General features: G+C 39.1%; 1 protein-coding gene across 2 annotated transcripts; it reads right to left on the bottom strand.

The window, feature by feature from the left end:
- Window positions 1-151: 151 nt before the first annotated feature.
- On the bottom strand, window positions 152-16,498 carry LOC122862868 (potassium voltage-gated channel subfamily H member 5-like). Of its 2 annotated transcripts, none has more exons than XM_044168675.1 (12): window positions 16,341-16,498; window positions 14,553-14,676; window positions 14,108-14,214; window positions 13,825-13,953; window positions 12,753-12,871; window positions 11,931-12,323; window positions 11,726-11,818; window positions 10,104-10,533; window positions 5,578-5,777; window positions 4,757-5,009; window positions 4,224-4,420; window positions 152-2,577 (listed from the first exon to the last, which is right to left on the bottom strand). In XM_044168675.1, the coding sequence occupies exons 1-12, from the start codon at window positions 16,411-16,413 to the stop codon at window positions 1,444-1,446; spliced, it is 3,252 nt and encodes a 1,083-aa protein (XP_044024610.1). In that variant the 5' UTR covers window positions 16,414-16,498; the 3' UTR covers window positions 152-1,443. The 2 variants fall into 2 exon arrangements, with proteins under 2 accessions (XP_044024610.1, XP_044024612.1); XM_044168677.1 differs by having other exon boundaries at window positions 12,753-12,868.
- Window positions 16,499-17,340: the final 842 nt, after the last annotated feature.

The following is a 17,340-nucleotide window of genomic DNA, read 5'->3' as shown; positions in this document are numbered from 1 at the left end:
TGTTGACAGGATCCCTGGATGCATGCAAGGTCATTTATGTATCTAATATAAAATATATGTGCTGAATCAACTAACACATGCTTGCATCCTTACAGTTCGCACTCACGCAGAAAATTAGAAAACATCATGAACTGAAACTGTAACCACGCTGTTTGTTCGTGTACATCATCGTTATCATTTTATCCCAACAGAACAAATTCTAATGATTGCATCACCAGCGTCAGTTCATTTAGATTTGCATAGCATTGCATTTCATCTTACAAATAGGCAAAATCCCTCGTACTGAAATAAATACTGAAATTCATCATTAGAGCAAATATACCTGAGTAGGAGGCAAAGTTACATGAAGGAATAAACAGTAAGTTTGCTGCAATTACCTGTTGAAATATTCATTTCATTAATATCTTGTTTAAAGGAAAATATATCTTTCACAAGAAAATTGAGAAAATGATAATTAACTATAAAAATCTATTATTAAACTGCCATTATTGCTTTCCTCTTCCTATTTTACATGCGTGGGAATGAAGCTCAAACACAATTTAAAGAGTTTCTAAACAGCTCATAAAAGGAATGCATAGCGCTGGGTTAACATCTTCAATTATAATAATATGCTCAAAAACCATAAAGAGTTGATTATGGCTCATCAAAACAACTCTGAATGAGGCTTTATTATTGTAAGGCACATATATTATTACCTGACAATTAATAACTCTAGGTAGTCAGTCACCACTGTCACTCCACTGAAGATTGGCAGCAAAAAACGAAAAAGTGAGAGTCTCCTGCTTAATGAGACAGAGGGAGACATTTATTTAACATACAGGGTGCACATGGAAACGTTTAGGATGATAAAAGTCTGAGCTGCTCCTGCTTTCGTCAAGTTGTTTAAATAATTCTGAAAGTTATGGCAGGTTAACCCTTTGTTTAGGTGTTCTGCCAAAAACTGTAAATTAACATCCAGGGGAAAAAAGTCCAGGAGGATCATGGAGATGACAGCTTTACAAAAAGACTCAAAATACGTTTTGAAAAATGTGACTTGACATCAGCTCCGCCATATTTTTTAGTGAGGCTAAGATGTTTCAACAAAAGCCTTCATCAGAGTGTCATACATGAGATAATGTAGCTCTATGTTGGTTTATAATGCCTGTAAAAATGGTATAGATGTTTGGTTTTTTTCATTGTTTGTTCAATAATTGTTCCTGTTCCTTTTTGGCATTCTCAAATGTAGCATACACAGGACCATAAAAGTGCCTCATAAGTCAAAGACTATTAGAATAATTTGTGGGGTTTTGTAGTGCTACGGTAACATGAAAGGGGATTTCTGCATGCAGTCAAGTGTTTAATGCAAGAAGTTTCTTTGGCAGGCCAGAGTCCAGCAGGACATGCAAACCGATGCTTCTATAAATCCGTTTTTTTATGAGATCCAGGGTTTTAATATCAGTCAATTCAAAAAGGCCCATCATCTGCTTTCGGCGTGACAGGCTTGGAGGCGGCAACTGAATCTTGACTTTTCACTCTGGCCTTCGGGGAGGACGTTGGAGGCAGCGAGAGTCTTCTTCTTATCGACAGCAGCCTGAGGATCTCGCTCACCTGGGACTCGAGGACTGACAGGCGGCCGCTCAGGACCTGAATGTCTCCCTTCAGCTCCAGCTTGGCCTCATGCAGGGTCACTTGCAGGAGCGCTTGTTCAGACGCCGGCTGAACAAAAGAGTGTTTGAGGGAGTCGACCCCGAGGCTGTGCTCGAACGGGTTTCTCTCCATCGGGCTCTTTTCCATCGGGCTTCTTTCGAAGGAGCTTCTTGAATCCCCGGCTCGGTCGATGCGTAGGTCGCTCTTTGTAATACCACTGTCGCAGGAGTCCGTTTTGTGCAGGGCGCTTGTTTCTTCACCTGCTTCTCCGGTGCTGTTGCTGTTGTTGTCTGCACTTTCCTCCGAGTCCCGGTTCTTCTTGGCCGCTCCTAACTGTTCCGAGGACTGGGATCCTTTTGGCCACTCGTCTGCTTTCTGCGGCTGCTTTTCTTGCTCGACAGCAGGAGGCCGTGGTGCAGCTGAAGTGGCGTTTCTAAACTTTGCCCAGCCTCGAGCGCCTCTGCTGCCTACAGCTCCCCCTCCACCTGCACGACTGCTCCGTACAGGGCTGCTGACCCTCTGACAAAGTTGACTCTCCGCACAAGGCCTCGATATAGACTCCCCAGCCTCCTGTGTGCAGTTTTGCTCTGACTCCTCAGTGTGGACAAATGCTTGTAGAGGAGCAGCCATGCTGCAGCCGCTGCCTGCTCCCCCTCCTCCTGCGCAGGGTGCGTTATTCTGTGCGGTGGAGCTGTACTCCTGCTGCTGAGAAGACAAAGACTGACACTGTGCGTAAGAGTTTGAGTCGGAGTGATGGTGGTGTTGCGGCTCCACCTGCACACAGTTATGATCAAAGTAAGCGTGAGACTCTCCTGGTGTTTGAGCATCTCTCTGCTGTCTGAACCTCTGGAACAGCTTGCGGACCGGGTGGTCTTCAGGAATGGAGAGAGTCACCTCGTTCCTCTGGCGCTCCTGCTCCCTCTTCACATCAGCAATCTTTCTGAAGATTATCTGCAAGAGGGAGAATCCGTACACAGAGGCCACATTTAAATTACAATAGTAGAGCTCTACAGAATGTACATATATAATGCAGCTTTAAATCAAGGATAAGCATCTAGACCTGATATGTATGCTGAAATATTCAAGACTTGAAAGCAGCACTGCACAAGGGAAAGTGTTAATGGAGCAATATCGAAGCCTTGAGAGGGAAAAGTTGATGCAACTTCCCAGCGTCTCACTTTCTTGCAAACATTTTTAATCAATGCTGTTTAAGAAACTGTGATAGTAACTATCAATACAATAAGCTGAATACACTGAAACCAAAAGGAAACGGTTCAAAATGTTGCGTTATAACACATAACTGACAAAGAATAAAGCAAACGCATTTGAGGAATTGCTTTCAGGCACTGATTGAATGGATTCGGGATACGGCTGAGATGCACATTCATGCACATGCACAAATTAACTGAATCCATAACAGTAAAGAGGGCAGAGAGTAAATCCTAAACCTATGCAGGCACGAACAGTTTCTAAAGCTGCTCAAATGAATAATAGATGGCTTTATTTTCATTGAATACATTTTAAGTACAAGCCATAAATCTTTCAACATGTAGCCACAGTTTGCCTTGAAATTAGATTTAGAGCTGCTTTACTGAGGCTGTTTGATTTCACTATATGTGATTACATAAGACTCTTATAACGGAGCCCTAACAAACGAGAAAAGTCAGAGAGGAAATTAAAAGTATATAGTTACTTAAAACCTTATAAAATCATTACAGAAATCTGCATGTAAACACACAGTTTGTATGACTGTGTTTGAGTTGCACAGTTCTAATATTCCTAGTAAGGGCTGCTAGAGACAGAGATTATATTAAGTAAACGTGAGTCTGTTTAAAAGTGCATATTTTAACTGATAAGATCTGCTGTACCTCAGAAATATTTCATATAAACCTGTCCTGAACAAAGAGCACAACAAACCACATGTGCCAGATTGACTTTAAAGGGAATATTCATTAAGAATTTATGTGATGTTGATCCCATAGGACAATATTACACATATATAGGAGCAACTTACAATCAAGACTGGAAAGGAATACATCTCAATGCCTTAATGGGATTAATATGTATAGCCTGCAGAAGCTCCATCAAATATTAATAAGAGTCTTAGTTTGGACTCAGAGAACTATTTCTTATTTGTTTTTCTTTGTTTCTCACAACATTATTGTGATTGTCCTATCGCCAAAAACAATTCTGAACTCTGAATGTTATCAGGAACAGTGTGCATGTGCAGAGTGATTCAAATTGATCCTTTTCACACATTGGTCAAATTGCAATTTTTCTTTTATAAGTAAGGACTCCAAACTCCATTGAGATACATTTTTTGCCTTTAGTATCCAGCTTTATGGTTGTTAAAATCCTGTTATTCCACTGTCTGACTATCTGACAATATCATATATGTTCTGTATCAGCTTGTTCCAACTCTCTATGATGTTTACACTGAGTCTCCACTGAACCCAAGACTCCATGTTTGTTTATGGCTGCACCACACATCAAATAGATTTACCCAAATTTATGCCTGGTGTGTTTGGAAGCTTCACTCCACTAGAATATGTTTTACAAAGAAAGAATTAAGTTAAGAGTTTGAGAGTCATTTTTACCCGTTTTCGCAGATTGCAGGTGAGGATGAGGTTGCGGGAGAACGTGTTGGCAAACGCCGTGTAAAAGTCAAGCACCCTCATCAGAGCTTCTCTCCTGATGACATGCAGGTCGCAGTAAGTCAAAGCTCGGACATTTGCACAAGCTCGGGCAGGCGTGGTCTCTTTCCAGAACACGTCTCCAAACACATCACCTTTACCTGGATGGAGCCAGACATTATCACTTTGTTTATAACAGGCGGAAAGTGATGGATTCTTTGAGATAAACATCTCATGTGACATACAAAAGTTAAGGGGAACAAAGTAACATAATAGTAAATAAAACGTATAAACTTATATATATATATATATATATATATATATATATATATATATATCACATTTCTCTGCTTTCAGAGAAAAAGAAAACAGGAATAAAAGTGGCTATATTCAGGTAGAGGACATCCTGTAAGTCTTTGTACTGAGACAACCTCTAGTTTTATCTATGCCACAATAAAACGTGGCTTGGTCTGTTTCATAATATTACGTTGGATTACCTAGTATTGCGATGACCTCATCATCCTGGATGACTTCGAGAGAACCAGAGACTACAAAGCAGAGGGTGTCGACGCTCTCTCCGATATGGAAGATGAGGTCTCCAGGTGCGCAGTGTGTGGTCTGAAACTCCACAGCTAGAGAGCGCAGACAGCCGTCGCTGGCCAGACGAAACGCCGGGTGGTCGTTGAACACCTGCCTGTTGAGGTGGACGCAGATGTCTGCCCGCATGTCTTTGGGACAAATTGAGAGGACCTGGGAGAGAACGGTGAGATATCAGAGCAGTTAATCATATATACTTCATCAGTAGCGGTCAACATTTTCCAAAGCAGTAAAGTCCAGCCAAAAGTTATGTTTTTCATTTTATTTCTTATCTGTTAGGGAGCATTTCAATATGGTAAGATAAAACAACGATAGCAGAAACATGAAACTGGCTTAGTAATAGTCAGTCACAGTTAACATGTAGCCAGATTTATGTTTTAGAAGATCACAACCCAAAAAAGATCTGCGATGCATATAAACAGTAATTCAGTGAATTCAGGATTTCTTTACAAAACAGTGTATAGGTTAGAAAAATGTTTTAGGTCCAGAAATCCCAGCGACTAGTGACGTGATTTTTGAGGTCAAGACAAAGATTGACATCTGGAGCATTTCTGGTGCTCTTGGAGAGGGAAAAGCTCTGTTCAATCAGTACATTGTGATATCTCTAAAAGAATACACTATTTCCACTTAATACAATTTTAATTTCAGTATATATTAGGTACATTATGAGCATAAGGTGTTGTTGTGGTAAGAGCTGTTTGTTTTGGATCCATAATAATACCTTATCTGTGTCAATGCCCTTCGACATGGCCCAGGTGGAGACGATGAAGTCCATGACCCTCTCACTCAGACCTTTGGGAACTTGATAAAGCTTGAGGAAGTCGCGCACATTATTGAGCATCTCATGGTAGCGGTTTGTGTTGGTGTACATCTGCTGGAAGATGGTGGTGACGTTTCCAAAGATGGTTGCATATAGCAGCGCTAAAACAAGAGATGAAGAGCAAAAGGCAGGTACCTGCATAAAAACAAAGCAGCCTTACAAACAGACTGACATGCAGGGTGGATTTATTCAACAACATGAGACGGGAGGTTTTATTCTAGTAAATGATTTGGCATCATTCACATGAAGGTCTGAAATTTTTTCAGGTAAAAAAATGTATGATACTTAGGATTTGTATTCCAAACAGTATTCAGGTATTTCACTTCAAATTTGGAGTTAATTATTTGGTAAATGAATGGATTATTACATATAAGTATTTTTAATGGATTATATGCATGTTTTTACTTTTTACCTTAAAAAGGACCTTAAGTTTTCAATTAAGGTGCCAACCCTTAAAATATGTACATTACATTACATCAATTAATTATTCCATTAAAATCTAATTTAAATATCTTAATATATAACAGTCCATTAATTTATATAGGGATAGTTTTCATGTTTTTTGGAACAATTTGAAGGTGTTTTTACTCCTTAAAATCCCCTCAGACTATACATATTATGTATCTCAATTGGGGTTCTTTTTAGAAACAAAAATATAATTGGTTTTGCATTTATTTATTTATGTGTTTATTATTAAGGTGAAAAGTTAAGGGAATTGGTTTTATAGTGAAAGGGAAAAAACATTGGAAATATGTGAAAAGGTGCACTGAATGTTGGCGACATAATGCTGGATGCTACTAGCATAAAGTAAGCAATGATGTTTCACTGATGCAAAAAACTGCTGCAGATTGTAGTGAAAATAATGTGATTTTGTTAAATAATGTACTTTGCTACACGTGTATTCTACAATCCCAGCATGATAGCCTACTGTATGGTTGACAAAATGGTTCTCTTAACACACACACACACAATGAGATTGTGAGCCTTTATAATGCAAGTCATAATGCACATTTCCTCAGTAAGAGTGCTGTGCTGCAGCGCTGCAGTGACCTCAAAGAGTCAGTCAGTATCTCTTATCGTGAGGGTTTACCCACTCAGGAGGAAAGAGTCGTCTCCAGTTGCCACAGCAGGATCGCAGAGGTCAGGATACATATCTAACATGATGGCTCATTGTCCTTTTACTACACTCAAGCCTGCAGGAAAACTCTCCCTTTCTTCTATTCCTCATGCACAATTACTGTATCTGTAGCAGGAGATTTATCGGCCGTAATTGAACCCGACACTTCAGTGTGACTGAGTGATCTTCGTGATCGAAACACCACCAGAGAACTGGATGTTTGCTTTTGGAAGTACAAACCTTGAAGCGTGGCTGTCAGTTTGTGTCTCCCTCACTTGTTTTTATTGCATCACTTTACATGCTGTTTTAGAGGAGTGGGCCAAAGGTTAGTGCATGAAGGCGAGTCGTGACTGTATGCAAAGGCATGGAACAGTGGAAGCGGTGACACAAAAGGTGAAGCTATTACTGTAACTGCAGTGGGTGATGAAAACAATACAGACATCTGCATAAAAATAGATATTTCTATTTTTATGAAGATGTTCAAAGTAATTTAAATGAGGTTGGTTTGACTTTCAAATAATTTCACATAATCAAATCACTTTTTAAGGTGAATGGACTCAATTTTGTGAATAAAACATTTGAGGTAGGTGAGACTACGTGACTTTAACGTTCACCCCATCCTAAATTACAGGTAGTTTTAATGTAAAGTTAGAAATATGACACTGAAAGACAAACTTGACGGTGTAGACTGTTTATAAGCCAGTAGTATTACACAACATGCTATACTCTACTGTATAACACTGCATCACATGTGAGTTCATGTTACACAAGACTCTACATAATAAGCCGGATCTTGATCTAATTTACAGTTGCTTCTCATCAAAACCTGCAACTCAACTGGATCTAAAATATGCAGAATGTAAAAAATACTATATTGTGGTTGTTGTAGATAATGGCTTTTACCTGGACTCACTGTATCAGTTTACATCGGTTCACTACATGAAAATAGTTATGTGTCCCTATTGTTTTGCATTAAGCATCAGTGACCGAGCGATGTAGAAAAATGAAAAAACATTATTTAAAGCAGAGATAATACTTTCAGTATGAGTGAATTAACACAAAGACAATGCTTTTCTGATGGAGGGTAGTGATGACTAACCTTCAGACAGACCCTCATAGAGCAGGCTGTGACGGGCGCTGAACATGTCACTTTTTATTATCGACAAAGCCGAGTCCTAAACTCTCCCCAGTGGTTCAAACACCGAGGCTGCAGCTAAATGTGAATTACATGAGTCAGGAGAGTCTGTGAATTACCGAATACTATCGAGTGTAAAGAATTATTTATGTACAAAAAATTCTCTCAATTATTAAACTAAGATTTAAAATAGTAGCTCAATATTTCCTTGTCCCGGAATTAACTATTCTTTTTGGATTAATCACAAATACTGCTTATTTAATTTGCCCTGCTGGGGCAACTGATGAAAACTAACCAGTTGGCTAAATCTGACACATTTGTATCATAATCAGTTATCATAGTCAATTGATGTGCATTATCCCTGATGAATAAATAAAGTAAATGTAAATTTACATCCGCAATTTTTTCTTGTTCGTATCAATTGAGATATAAAACGTCACCTTTTTTGCAGGACTGCAGCTAAAAATACTTAACAGAGGCTCAAAGGGCTGTAAGAAATAACAGGTCATTGGTGTTTTTAACTGCATTTGATTGTTTTAACTGTTTGTTAGTGGTTTATGAATGCATGCATACATATTTTTACTGTGCTTTTATGTTACTTGCTTGCTTGTTAACATATACACGTATGTATGCATATATTTATCTGGGAATGCGTGTGTCTATATGTCATTTTTGATGATTAAATTTAAAATAAATTAGCATACAACAATGTTGATCTCTGCTACACCACAGACTTGTCCGTAAGAAGAAGCCATGTGTTAATAATACTGAGCTTGAATTTCAATTTGCGTCTGTGCAGATTCTCCTGGACCTGGACAACATCTTTACCATTCCTTTGCTTTACTGGCAGCTGTCAGACAGCCAGCTGGGCTGTGGAGCGCATTATTGTGTCTAGCATGCAAGTAAATGCATCCAGATTGTTTCGGCTCCTGCAAAGTTGTAGTTGCATATTATGAACGGATGAATGCATGAATTAAATGAAAATAGCATCAAAGGATGTGTGTATCGTTTGCTGTAGAGTGACGCGGACATCAGAAAGTGGTTATTGCTATACAGCTGTTGTTCTGCTGGCATATGCCAATTATAAATGACCTTCCCACCTGCAGCTGCTGACATAAACTTGTAGCTTATGTCACTATAACATAATCACTCTTTATAGGCAGCTGTCACTGTTACACTAATCACTTTGTGGGAGCTAGCTTGCTGGGCTAGCCATAGCTAAATGTTGGCCCTGTATGACCTAGCTCACACAAAGTTTGAATGACAAAACCATAAAATTGTTCAATTCTCTTTATGTTTATATTGAATTATTTTTATAAAGATATTTGGCACATTACAGTTGCTACAGGGTTAAATGCACAACATCCCGCTGGCTTTGGCATTAACTTAATGCTTATAGCGGCAAAAATGCCAGCGTACAAACTGGGGTATGTCAGTGGAACATGAGTGATATGCTGTTTAGTCGGTAAGTGGCATATGCCAGTTGAAATTGGTATGTTACTGAGGTAAAACACACCTTTTCTAGTCAAGAGAGAGAGAGAGCGCACAACCATAAGTGTTTCAGCACATATTGTCTTCATACTGTACGCCACTGAAACAACAGTGCAGCTGCTGTTCTTTTGACCTCTACTCAGATTTATTTGGACTGTCAAGGTTGTACTGTATGTCCACTGAAGAAGAAAAACAGTGGTCACTTTGATTTGAGCTGCTTTTGAAAAGCTTCCCTTGAATTTCACTTGACTGTCCACTGGCAATTACTGATATATTTAGGGTTTTTGTGCTATTTGTCACAGGCTTGGAAGAACACAGGAAAGATTGGTGTTAACTGGAAGCTGTTTAAATGTGTGTGTTCATGTAATAGTAAGAGCTCTTGTGGATCTGTATTAGACGGCTGTGTGACTTTATTGTCTTTCTAATGTCACCTCCATTTACTGCTCCAGTAACCACATCTCATACCAAGAACAGTAATGATGCAATGATGCTATCTGTTATGTAATATCCGACCAATTAAACTTTTCTAATATGTGATTTGGAAAAGATGAAAATTTTGCAGTGCTAAGAAAGCACATCAACTGAATAAAGCATGTTGCTTAAAATGTATTTAGAAGATTATATATATATATATATATACTATAAAACAAGGTGCTTAATGTTGGAAAGTGATTGAGTACTTACAGCCCACCATCATCATAGCCACGGAGAAAATCTTCTCGCCATCTGTGGCCGGAGCGATGTTGCCAAATCCGATGGTGGTGAGACTCGTCATGGTGAAGTAGAGAGAAGAAATGTACAGAGTGTCCTTGTTGGGACCACCTTCCCACTGTCCTGTACCACTGGCGTTGTAGCGGTAAGGAGTCCCAATACTCAGGGCCAGCTGGTAGAGCCAGCTGTCCGTCTTAATGGTGTTGGTGGTCTCATCGATGACCTCGTAGTCTCCGATGCTGTACCAGATGCAGGCCAGCCAGTGGGCCACCAGACCGAAGACACACACCAGCAGAACCAGGACAGCTGCTCCGTACTCCAGGTAGTGGTCCAGCTTCCGGGCCACTCGGCCCAGCCGGAGCAGGCGGACCACCTTTAGGGAGCTGAAGAGGCTGCTGAGACCCTACAATAAGAGACAGGTGGAAGATGCGAGTCCGACATACTATGATGTTGAGGTGAAACGACTTTTTATTTATCAGCAAATATTTTGATGATCGATTAATTATTTAAGCCACAAAAATAAACTTGTTCCAGCTTTTCAAATGTGAATATTTGCTAGTTTTCTTTGTTTTCTATGACATTAAACTGAATATCTCTGGGTTTTAGACTGTTGGCCAGACAAAACAAGCAATTTGAACATGTCAACTTAAGTTTTGGGAAATTGTGATGAAAGTTTTACACCATTTTCTGACATTTTAGCGACCAAATATTTAATTAACTGTTGAAAAAAAATCAGATTAATTGATGATGAAAATAGCCACCAGTTGCAGCCCTACTGTATTTAATGTTCGAAAGGTTTTCCTTATGGATTCAATAAGTGTAACTGAGATTATTCTATAAACTTGGTTGTACAAAGTCATTTTTCCACTCTTACAGTTAAATTAAAACACTAGTTCCTCTGCGTTCCCCAAAGCGCTGATAAACAAGGTTGCCTTTTTATTTGAAAGCCCCTTATAGCAGTGACTGTCATTGATTATGTTAGAAATGAGAAAATCTTCTTTGTCTTATCTGAATCTTGCAGGAATCATATTAGGGTATGCTTTTGACATTTCTCAGAAACTGCATCTTATTTAAACCTGGATTAACTGATTTTTTTGGTCACTTGGGGGCAGCGGAAACAAGTTGCCTATTTACGCATCCAGCAGACACGGAGCAACATTAGCATCATTTGGAGTTGAGTTTCTGGTCACCTAAATGTAAATCCAATTTCACTCACTGCTCTGCTATGATCACCAGCTAATCGCTAACTTTGTTTGTGTCTGCGGATGCGGGTGGTGCTGAGCAGGTAGCATACAGTGCGTTTAACAGTTTTCCTTGCTGAAAACAGCTGCCTGCTGCTGTAAACGACGCTGATGAGAGCTGTGAGACTGAATCAAAACAGTAAAGTTGTTGGTTGAATAACCAAAACAATTAGCTAAAAGATGCTAAGTCGCTGCATAGAGATGAGGGGAACTGCAGAGTCAGGTGATAATTCTTTGTGGGTTTGTCGCTACAACCAACTCCTTTAACATTACGTGTAGTCATTTGAACCACTGTTAATATGAAAAAAAAACTTGATTATAGCAGCTTTAAAAGAAAAACATGGATTTCCTTACTGGGAGTACAGAGTCTTCTGTCCGCGTGGTATTCCTGTGGAAATGTGAAGACTCACGGAGATGACTGGCTGGAGAAGCAGATGTGATGACATCCTTCATAGAAACAGGCAATCAGAAATGTTTTGATATTTATATAAAGTGTTAAGTACCAATGCCTGAGCCATTTTAGCAATAAATCAATCCTAAATAAAAACAATTCACTCACATCATCCACATTTTCAAAGGCATTGATGATATCGTACGGCAGACAGGACAGCAGGTCGATGACAAACCACGTCTTCATGTAATTCATTCTTATCAGCTTGGCGTCTGAAATGACCTCTCCAGCAGGACCCACAAAGGTGGTGTGGAAGTTGAGCACAATGTCGATCAGGAAGATGACGTCTACGATGCTGTCCAGCACCAGCCAAGCCAAATTGTTTTGCTTTGTCTTAAAGGAGACGTTATAGGGCACCATGATGGCAGTGTAGAAGGTGAGGATGAGGATGACCCAGTCCCAGGTGGTCTTGAAGGTGCAGTAGTGGAGGATAATGTGTGGAGGGGTCTTAGGGGCCTCCTGTTTGTACTGAGGGAGAATGTCTGATCCCAGCTGAAGAGCCTTTTTCATTGAGAGGGAACATTTACCATCATGAGTACAGAATCACATGTGAAGTGTATCAAGGAACAGAAGACTCATCATAAATGTGAAAAGGGTCAGACACATGGTTTAAGGACAGATCAGGTCTATTAACAGTTGGTATTTTTGCCTTTTCTAAAATCAGTTTTTCTTTTTAAGACTGTTGACGTCAATATGGACCCAGAAATTAAAGTTCTCCATAGATGTGTTTTATAATCGTGCTATACAAGTTTAGGGTGGATTTTTCCTTCAAATTGTGAAGTAACTAATTTCTTGATTGGAAAAAAATATTATTCTTTTACAGACTCAAGATCCACTCTCTTTAAGGCACTTTCTTGATTTAACTTGAGGTATATTTAAGTAGATTTATAGAATTTGAAAACTCTTCCTTTACACCCGGATACTGCTCACCTCAGCCAGTCTGGAGGGCTTGTGGCTGACCTCAGTCTTGCTCAGTGGTGCTAACTGCTGCACCAGGTTGCGATTGTTGGTCAGCGCCCGCGTCAGTCTGGCAAACTTTGTCCATCCTGCTTAGAGACAAAAAGACAACAAAATAAATTCGTATTTGTGTGAAAGAGGGTACGGATTCCATGTTGTGCTGTGTGCCTGCATTAAATTGTTTTTAGTGGCAGTGAACAATGCAGAACAATTACTTTTTAATATTGATTATTTCTCTTCATAAAGAAATCACTTTAAGACTACATTACTGAAATTTAAATTCAGTGTTTCCCACTTGTGGGAAATGTATTTGTGGTTGTCGATGCTGGAGGGAAGAGGCGGGACTACAAGATCCCTTCAGTTTAGGAAAGTCATTTTTCCAATCTATATGATTGTGCATGAATGCATCATCCTGGCAGACTTTTAACTGTGTTTCTATGCAGAAAGGAAGAAATAATAATAAGTACACAAATGCTATAAAAAGCGGGAATACTGTACACTTTTTGGCACTGTACATCACCCAAATAAATTCCATGGAGAGTAAACACTTTTGTGTTAAAATGGACTGATATTCTTTTATTCCCTGTGTGTATAATCAGTGTTTTTTCATACATTTACCATCCCCGTGTGGTCTGAGCGTCCTTTGTTTCTGCTTGATGTATGTAAATGTCTTAGTGGCACACTTAACCCCCTGGGACATCTCACCACTGAGACCAGTGTTCACTGACCCGCACACACAACACCTGGACAGTTGTATGTTACATACCAGGAAACAAATGTCTGCTAAGTCACAGCCACTCATGTGTGCTTGAGACTTTCGGCTGCACTGCACCCTCCATGGTCTCGTTGGGTATAATTGAGCTTTGATAACAATGGATGGACCTTAATGAGACATTAACATGATGTAAATGCATGTTCTAACCCTTTAGTGTGTGGAAGAAGAAATGAGGATGAACTCCAACAGTTTATCACGACTACGCTGAAATACTGAATGCAGCCATGCGGAAAACATTTAGTCGAGATACAAGAATTTGAACCGTCTCACCTCTAGTTGATTCATCTTCAATCGGCTGTTTGAAAAGCGTAATGTCTCTGAATGTGCAGAGGAAAAGCACCACCTTGTCATTCTCATTTCTGATTGGAGCTACCTGCATGTAAAGCCATATTGGTGTTCCTGTAGGAAACAATTAAAATGAGAGTTGTGGAGAGCACAAATGGATAATGGGACAAAGAGGAGTAAAAGTTATTGTAAAAAAAAACAACTCCCTTTTAATCATACATTTGATTATTAGTTTAGTAAAAACACAGGACTCAATAGTGATACCCACTATTCTTTGTGTAGAGCAGCACCTCATAGAAATGGGACTCATAGTTGTCAAACGTCTGTCTGATTTTGTCTATAGTCTTCTTATCAGTCAGGTCGCCATACATGAAACTGCAAAATAAGGGAGAAAGAATAGCAAGAAGCAAAAGGGAGCGTGTTAGCTGGTCATTGGGAAAGAAAGGCAGAGGATTAAAGACAGACATAATTAAAGTGGACTGAATACTTTGTTTCTTTTAATCTAAATTGTAGATGCAGCAAATCAGCGGTCACATTTTCTAGAGATAACAACATCAAGATCAAGATGTATTTTATTTCTTGTTCTCTGTTTGTCAGATTTGACCACTTCCATATTTTTGAATTAGTTGACTATTCCAAGATGTGTTTCATGTAAACAGTCTACTGTATCTTCACATTCAGGCCATCATGCTACAAAAAAAAAAGCATCTTACTTGCAGGTGCTACTCCTGTGCATGACTTCAGCTCTGTGGTATCCAGACAGCTTGCAGAATCCATCATTGCTGTAAACGACCGGCCACTCCACAATCTGTGCATTTCCCAACAGGAAACTGGTCTCTGCAACAAAACAGGAAAAATGCAGCAGTCTGGAACAAAACTAGTCACTGCTGACAGCACACCTGCAGACTACTGCACCTGTTGATCACCCTTTGGGGGTTTTGTCTTACGCTCATTGCAACTGGAGTTATGTAACAGTCTCCTATAAACCCTGCTGACCAGTGTCATGAATTACAGAAAAACTCTCCCACTCCTAACATTCTTTTAATAACCATATGTAATGGAAACAAGTTCATTAATATTTAAAGCAGCAGTAAACAGTGGTAATCAGACGAGTCACTGGACAGAAATAGTTGTTGATAAAATGTTTATGTTCCACCCTTAATGTTAATGAAATATTGATGAGGAGCGACAAAGTTCCTCAGCTTTACAACAGTTCAAACTTGAAGCATCTGCATGTTTATCTTTTAATGCTCGAGTGTTGCATGAGTTTATGTTATGATGAATGCATCCGCTCTGTAGGCTTTTGCAGGGTTTCAACGTCTGAGACAGACAATAATGAATGACTTTCAGAGTATTGTCACAGACTAAATTTGCCTAAAATATACTACAGAGGTGAGCAATAACTTTTCAGACATTTAATTCATGTTGCATTCTCTTTCTTCATACTACAGTTCATGCACTCGGTTCTCTGTACCTGTAATGAAAACCTTCAATCTCTCACACACACACTCAGGCTGACTCTCATGGGGGAGCTGCTGCCTGCCATGCAGACTGTCAGTCCAAAAATGAATTTTTAATGACAGAATTACCTTTATGAAATAGAAACAACAAATACTAACAAATGTTACTGCAAAACAATACACAATACAATACAATAAAAAGGCACTACAAGAGATAAAATAACATAAAGCGCAACAGAGTCACCATAAACACAAATCACATTATACATCCCCCAAAAGAAAACTAAAAAGGCCTCTCTTAGAAATGGCTGCAAACCCAATCTTTCTAAGATTACTCTCATATTTACTGTGTCACTGTTTATTTTCATATGAGTGTTGACATTTAAGAAAAATCAACAAGACAAATTCACCCTGAATTGTCACTAGAAAGGCACCATGCAGCACATCATGAGCCCTAACTAAATATTGTCTGACTCTGACCAGCATCTCTGCAACATCTATATTGTTATTGTTATTTATTTATTCACTTATTGTGCACATACAAGTGCTCAGTCCACATGGACTTTTGAAAGACACCAAAAACATAATCAGCCACGCAGAAAGGTTCCCTTCTTAAAACACAGCTCAAGTTTCTTATAATAATTCATCCTGAAGAACTCATTGTACTAGAAAGTGTAGCCCTTAAATCATCATATAATGAGCAATAAAACATGAAGTCTCACCTAAATTTACATTTAAAAAAAGTATTTTCTCTTTGGGGAGACCAGTGTTTCTATAGCTAATACTGATTTTACCTTATTAACGCAGGGCATTTGGATTTATTGCATAATTCATCAGTACGCATATATTGCATTGTTAGGTAGTTGTAAAAAAAGGAGTGGAAATTACAGTAAAGTGTTAGTTGATGCTGCTTCCCAGTAAATGACATTTAATAACATTATAGGTTTACTTTATCATCCCATGCAGCCCTGCGCGGTGCCTTGATTGACATGCCAAATCAACATCCATTAATTCTTGTTTCCCTTTTAGAGTAAAACTCACCGCTGGAGCGCCGGACAATGTTTTCCAGAAAAGTGTTCTGCGGAGCCACCAGTCCTCTCTTGCCCCCATGCATTATGAGGGTTCAGGACAGAGACTCAGGGCTGCTCGGTGGTCGTGCTGATGTTAAATACCCCCCTCAGCTGTCTGCCCGATCGGAGCGTGAACCACAAGAGTCAAGGTGACCAGAGTTATAAGAGGTACATCCGGACTGAGGTTTTAAAAATTAAAGCCTCGTTGCAGAATGTGTTAGTGAAAATACAAATTGAAGACTATTTCGTGTGGAATCTGAGGTAAATGGTAATTATTATCCCCAAACTGTCGTTTTAACAGCACTTTTACACATTGTTCTACACTTACATCAACCTACATAACAACTGGAGACGCTGAGGCACAATCAGGTCACAACACATGTAACGGACAACTTGGATGGATCTTTACTCAGTAAATGAAGATCGGTTTTCAGCGATATCTTGTACAAATATCTAAGTGAGTCACATTAGCCTTTACAATAAAATGAATTACTTTTATTTTGGAGCAAACCCCGCAGATTTTCCGGTGTTATTCTGGGTCTTTTGTCTCTTGGTTTCTCTGTGTACATGAACTGGCCTGGAATTTCTGTTATGATTGTGTATGAACTTACATTTTGTTTTTGCTTTTGAAATGGGTAATGATTTGGAGACTTATATATATGTATTATGCATATAATGTGATGTGGGCCTACAATTCCTGTTCCTTTTTTTACTATCACATTTCAGAGATAAATATTGTACTTTTTATTCCAATATATTTTGTGACAGCTATAGGTGCTTGTAACTTTGTGGATTAAGATGTTGCATGCAAAGTTTAGAAAATATAATGCATTGTCATAGATTAAACTACCCAGCAGTATACTGTATAAAGTAAATTAGCTCCACCTCGACCAGCCACAACACTAAATACTGCTTACATGTTCATAATAATCCAATAAAATAATAGGCTTTGATAAGTAACACTTTGAAAG

Source organism: Siniperca chuatsi, linkage group LG16 (genome assembly GCF_020085105.1).
Source record: "Siniperca chuatsi isolate FFG_IHB_CAS linkage group LG16, ASM2008510v1, whole genome shotgun sequence".
Classification (NCBI taxonomy): Eukaryota; Metazoa; Chordata; class Actinopteri; order Centrarchiformes; family Sinipercidae; genus Siniperca; species Siniperca chuatsi.
Note: the sequence above shows the minus strand (reverse complement) of the source record. Positions and strands in the feature narration are given on the sequence as shown.

Excerpts from the sequence above, each read along its gene's own strand:
- LOC122862868 (XM_044168675.1), bottom strand. The coding sequence starts at position 16,413 with ATGCATGGGGGCAAGAGAGGACTGGTGGCTCCGCAGAACACTTTTCTG. Across the intron at positions 14,677-16,340 it reads CATTGTCCGGCGCTCCAGCG|AGACCAGTTTCCTGTTGGGA; the intron begins GTGAGTTTTACT and ends GTTTTGTTGCAG. Across the intron at positions 2,578-4,223 it reads CCTGCAATCTGCGAAAACGG|ATAATCTTCAGAAAGATTGC; the intron begins GTAAAAATGACT and ends TCCCTCTTGCAG.